Source organism: Curcuma longa, chromosome 11, assembly GCF_044706935.1.
Source record: "Curcuma longa cultivar G26 ecotype Majalengka, Jawa Barat chromosome 11, ITB_CL_G26_1.1, whole genome shotgun sequence".
In the NCBI taxonomy this organism is placed as follows: Eukaryota; Viridiplantae; Streptophyta; class Magnoliopsida; order Zingiberales; family Zingiberaceae; genus Curcuma; species Curcuma longa.
In genome coordinates, this window is record NC_133871.1 from 21,378,914 (window position 1) to 21,385,102 (window position 6,189).

Genomic DNA, 6,189 nt, shown 5'->3' on the forward strand with positions numbered 1-6,189 from the left:
TTTCTTAATTATATATTTACGTAATTTGAAACGTTAATAGTCATCATAAATGCCGTAATCAAACAGCATATTCCAAATTAAATGGTCCGTACCAATTTAATTGGGTATAAGTGATGTTTGCGTATGTGTTTTCACTTAATGTTTTTAAATTAAGATATTATTAGTAGCAATAACATCATCGATGTTCTATTTAATTCGCTTGGTCGCTTTCGTCGAATGGGTCAGCTACTGATATCTCAAGTCATCGTGACATCCCATCAGATTATAAAAAATAAGACCGTAATTTATGGACTAATGAGATAAATTTGACCTCTTTGTTATTATTGATTGATATGATTTGAGCTGATATAAGATAATAGGGCTGTCGACGTTTGATTAGGAAAGTTCTATGGTGGCTTTAAATGACGATTTATATGTGATTTGATTTAGTTGGTTCCAATTTGAATACATAATAATTTTGATTGCTACAATAGTTAAAAAAAAAAAAGGTGTTTGGGGGAAAATATATTAACAAGGAAAATAAACTTATAGCATGGATGAAGAGACTTAGGCCCTTACCCATCGATTCTAATCAAAGATATTCTACTATCAATGTTTGTAGCGTTAGAAATGGGAATAGAAGAAAGAAACTCTATTGTGGATAAGATTTTAGTTTCACATTATAAATTTTAAAATGAAAAAAGCTACTTGTCACAATAGAATTCCCGTCACAAATGTTGTGACGGGAATCTGCACCGTTGGATTTTAAAATTAAGATTAAATCCTGATCGTAGATTGAATGAATGATTGTGATTGAATGGGTGATTGTGATTGAACGGTCTAGATTCCCATCACAAATTTGTGACGGAAATATGTTGTGACAAGTAGCATATTATAGTTGTTTTATAATATATCACAAGCAATGATATTATGAACACAAATATGAGGGGAGATGTTCTCTCTCATACATGTCTTGACTAACTTGACACATGATTTTCTCAACTTGATAGTGCTCTCTCGATTCAACAGCTATCTATATGGACTTTTTCCGTTCGTATTTGAGAGCACTTGACGACTCAAAGTCCCAACTCGGACATTACTTGAGAACGCGATTCGGAATCCGCTTCCCACTCAGGCTTAGGAAACATGGACGACTCCAAGTGCAAGCGGCTATATTAGAAAATTATTTATTTTTAGAATTGAATAAAGAATAAGGAATCACAATTCTATACAAAATATTAAACATTTTAAATTTATTTTTTTATGATTAAACATAAACTTACTTTTTTTTGTAGAATTCATAAAGAACAAAATGTGCATTATATAATCCATTTCTTATTTGAAAAAAAAAATCACAAGCAAGATAAAACATTTGAGCATAGAGGAAAAGTATTGACCTAAATCCTACGAGTCAAAATCTTAAATTTTATCTAAAATTCATAGGCAATAAAAAAGATAAAGAATGACTGACTCTATTGCAGTCTTGCTACGTTAGGTGGCAAAATATTTTCAACTATTCTTTTACATTTATTTCTTTTCCCTATTGTTAATTTAACCTACCAAGACTCAATTAGTGGTTATGAAACGACCTCTACGGCTAAACTCTTGGCGTGAGACGATGAGAGTAGAATAGGAAATTGTCCCAACCACTGAGCGAAAGCCATTTTTCTAAGAAAATAACACAAAAACAAACTATTCTTCTAAATATTTTGATATTAAAAAACTCATAACTTCTCAAATTTTTATTTTTGAATTTATATCAAATTAGTTCTTGATTTTCAAAGCAGACTATGCAACTACCCTTAAAAACAGTCCATACTTACAATAATTCAGACTCTATGTAGGTATGTACTCTTCAATTATATTCCTAACCACCTTTCAAATGATTTGAAAATCTCATTTTTTAGTAAAAAGTGAAATCTATCACTCCAGTGGACCCATAACCATCTGTGAAAAAGTAAATTGAAAAATTACAATTGATCACAATGGAGGAAGATATTGTCTTAAAAATCTCACTACTTCCTTATGTAATAAAAAAACATTCACTATATAAGTAAGCAATGACAAATGCAAATGCATATACAATTTAACACCAAGGTTTTTTCTAAAGTTTCACCAAGACTTAAGCACCCGATGTCTATCATTAGTCCTCGTTTAGTCTATTAATTAATCATCATGGGCCAACTCGATGAGCAAATCACCTAAAGAAGAAGCCAAACGGATTCTTTTTTTTTTTTTTTGTCACTGAGCGAGCATCATACATTGCACACCGAGTTAAACAAGAAACGTGCGTCATACATTGAGAAGTGAAGTTGAGACTTCGACGGAGGGGAAAAAAAATCATTCCTGCTAATTTTAAGTGGATCAAAATGGGAGACAAAATCAATTTAAAAATGGATTAGGAATCCATCTTCTTGTTAATTCCACCTAATGAAAAAAAATCTCAACTCTTATCCGATTTGCTTCTTCAGTAATTCATCTTTAAGTAAATTAAGCTTTGCTGGTAGAGTATAATTAAGCATGAAATAGATATAATAATGATCGGTGCTGCCGTCTTTAAATCGTCTTTAAATCGTCACTCCTCTCCTTCCTCTCCTCGATCATCCTCTAAAATTCCTTCACAAAATGATGTATTTTTCCGGCATTCCACAGGCCCTCGGTTGCTTCAAGGATTGCACCTCCGATTCATGCAACTATGTCGTGTCCTACGAGGAGACTCTGAGCTCTCTGGCTGGAGAGGTGAGCCAGCTGAAGAGCAAAAGCGAAGACGTCAAGCGAGAGGTGGAAGCAACGATGAGGCAAGGCCTCACGCCCCGCAACGAGGTGCTTGGCTGGCTTAGCACCGTCGAAGAAGTAGCTGGCGAAGCGGAGCAAATTCGCGCCAAATACGAGCGAATGGCAAAGTGTTTTTGCCGCTTTCCGGCCAACATTTGTACCAGCGTCAAGCTTCGGAGAAGAGCCGAGGCAGCTCTCGCGTCTGCTCGGGAGCTGAAGCAGAGAGACTTGCCGGAGGTGGTCCACCGCCACAATCTGGTCCGCTTCATCAAGATGCATAATCAACAAACGGTGGGGATGGAGACGGCGTTCGAGGATCTCCGGCGACACGCGAGCGATGGCAGCGTGACCTGCATCGGGATCCATGGGATGGGCGGCGTCGGCAAGTCCGCACTCTTGAGGGAGTTCAACAATTACCTGGAGAACGAAATGGAGTACCTGGCTATCATCATCTTCCTCGAGTCATCGACTGAGCATAAAGTGGAGGAGCTTCACAAGTTTTTGTTCGCCCGACTGAACCTGACATGGCAAAACGGTGTGAGCCAGACGGACAGAGCCGCCAACATATTCCGCGTCTTGAGCCATTTAAAATTTGTGCTGATAGTCGACAATTTATGGGAGCCTTTGGATTATCGAGCCGTGGGAATTCCATTTCCGGAGCCGGAATCCAGATGCAAGATCATCGTTGCCACACGGATAGAGGACGTCTGCAGCCACATGAGAGTGGAGAGGATGATTAGGATGGAGCGCGTAAAAGAGGAAGCCGCCTGGGAGCTCTTCAGATTCAATGCAAGGCTTGAACCCGGCGACGCTGATGAACGCGTAATCAGAATTGCTAAAGTGATGGCCAAGAAGTGTGGCGGCCTGCCGGCGGCGCTCGTCGTCGTCGCCCAAACGATGGCCAACAAGAAGACCGTCCAAGAGTGGATGCACGCCGTCAACCTCATGAGGGACGCTCCTTTCCAGCTTCCAGGTATGGAAGAACGCGTTCTGCATCCTCTTAAGCTAAGCTACGATCGCCTTCTTACCGACAGGGATCGGCTATGCGCCTCCTATTTCTCTCTGGTGCCGGAAGGATGTCTCGTCGACAACTATTTCATCAGGAAGCTATGGATCGGGGAAGGGATCATAGATGACTTCAACAATGTCTGGGATGCTGCGAACGAGACACACTATTTGCTCGGAATGCTGAGTTCATCCTCTTTGATACAAAGAATTGATGGCAAAAGCTGTGCATCAGAAAAACCAATTGAAAGTGATAGATTCAAAATGCACCCGATGACTCGAGCCATGATTCTGTGGGTGGGAAGGGAATGCGGGAAGAAGGGAAGCAAATGGTTGGCGCATTATGGAGATGGACTAACAGAAGCACCAACAGCTGAGAAATGGAGGGTTGCAGAGAGAGTCGCGCTTGGTCAGAACAAGATAAGAGGTCTACCGGAGGCGCCTCAAGCTCCAGACTTGACTTACCTTGATCTTGGATACAACGATCTTCTCAGGAAAATTCCAAATGGTTTTTTCTCGCTGATGCCGAAGCTCAAGATCCTAGATCTGCAAGACAATCCCATAGAAGAAATTCCTGTAGGGATTTGCAATCTGACACTCCTGCAATTTCTCACCCTATCAGGCACTAAAATCACGTCCCTGCCGAGGGAGCTCGGGGCTTTGGTGAACCTGAGGTACTTGGCATGTTCATCAACGACACGCTTGAGACGGATCCCTGACCAACTCATGTCGAGGCTTCAGGAACTGCGGTGGCTCAAGATGTGCGACGGCTACAACCAGTGGAGGGCGGAACCATCGGGAGAAGAGGAAGCTTATCTCGAAGAGCTGGAAGTCCTGACGAAGTTGAAGGTTCTCGGAATCGCCATTAGCACAGTAACTTCCCTTCGGAGACTATTCGAGTCAGAGAGGTTAACGACGTCCATGCATTGGCTTCAAGTAGAGGATTGCCGAGGCTTGACGCGGCTCGACATTCCGTCGACAGAATTCCCTCAGGAAAGCATGCCAAACATTATGGAGCTGCGAGTACACGCAATGAATGAACTGGAAGAGTTTGCAATTCAGGGCACTGCCCTTTCGAAGCTAATGGAGCTGCACCTCTCCCATCTTCCAAAGGCTTCCCTTGTCTGCAGGGCCGTTGGGTGCCTTGAAAATCTTCGAACACTAAGAATTGAGAACTGTAAGGAGATAGCTCGGTTAATAAAATTGGACGTCGGAACAAACGATGGCGAGGAGATCGCCATCTTCCCTGCTCTCAAACGTATAGTGCTCAAGCGGCTGCCAAAATTTGAGAGTTTGAGTGATGAGAGTCGAACATTGGCATTTTCCTCGTTGGAGAGCATTGAGATTAAAGAATGCCCTAAACTAACCAGGCTTAATCTGTCCTGTGGGAAGCTGAACAGTGTCAGAGGCGAAAGAGCATGGTGGGATGAATTGGAATGGGAGGATGATTTGACCAAATTGTCTTTTGAGAACCTCTTCAAACCTCTGTAGGCAGAGTGGAAGAGCGTAGGGTTTTTATTAAGCTTGTAATCATGTGTGTTCGAAGCTATTGCTAAGCTATCATTAGTGGTGTCTCTTATAAGAAGTCGTGGGATACCATGTTTTAATAATTCAGTGTCATCTGTGCACGACCTTGTAATCTTCAATTTCAGATTGTTTTGTTCAAATCTTTTCTTGAATATCTCAAGCTTCAACAGACGTTTCTTGTAATGCTACGTTTAAAACTTCCGTTTCTGTCTTTTGGACTTTTTCTTATGTTTGCTAGTATTAAGCCGATTATTGTGTTTATTTATCCTTATATTTACAAAGGATATAATATTTTCTAAAATATCCTTTTTCTCCTTTTGAAAATCAAAACTTGTGAGCTTTCCTTTAAACTCTTTAGATAGAATTCAGTTGCAAAAAGGGCTCAAAATTAAGCATACATGATAGTTTTAGAAGATAAGTAGAGATATATAATAATACATTTGATATGATTTGAAAAAGCATAAACAATTTTAAAAAGACTAATAATAAAAGATGTAATACAGTATATGAATTCTTTTTATTTTCATCCTTTTCAACTAAATAACTTATCAAAAAGCTTTAAAATCAATACTCTTTTAGGACGTCAAATTATTTCGATCAAAATATATTGACAACTGGAAAAAAAAAGGTTTACGTTGATTTTGGATAATAATCGGTTCGGTCATCTTTGTATGGGCTCCAGCGAAAGGGTTATTTGGCATGCCACATCGTGTGAAGTGTTTATGAGTATTATGAAATTATGCAATTTGATAGAGTGTCAAATTCAGCACCATCAAACTGGACACGGCACGTGGATGGAACGTGACGCTACCCTACACGGGATCCCTCCGTCCCTCATCCCTTCTCCGTTACGCCGACCTGTCTGTCTCTCTCTCTCTCTCTTCTCTCGCTCAATATATCTTC

General features: G+C 40.2%; 1 protein-coding gene across 1 annotated transcript; it reads left to right on the plus strand.

Moving 5' to 3' along the window:
• Positions 1-2,607: 2,607 nt before the first annotated feature.
• LOC141837326 (disease resistance protein RPS2-like) lies at positions 2,608-5,250 on the plus strand. The gene has a single exon (XM_074724750.1). It carries the CDS (start codon positions 2,608-2,610, stop codon positions 5,248-5,250), a length of 2,643 nt encoding a protein of 880 aa, XP_074580851.1.
• The last annotated feature ends 939 nt before the right edge of the window (positions 5,251-6,189 follow it).

Coding starts and splice junctions, on each gene's coding strand:
- LOC141837326 (XM_074724750.1), top strand. CDS start 2,608: ATGTATTTTTCCGGCATTCCACAGGCCCTCGGTTGCTTCAAGGATTGC.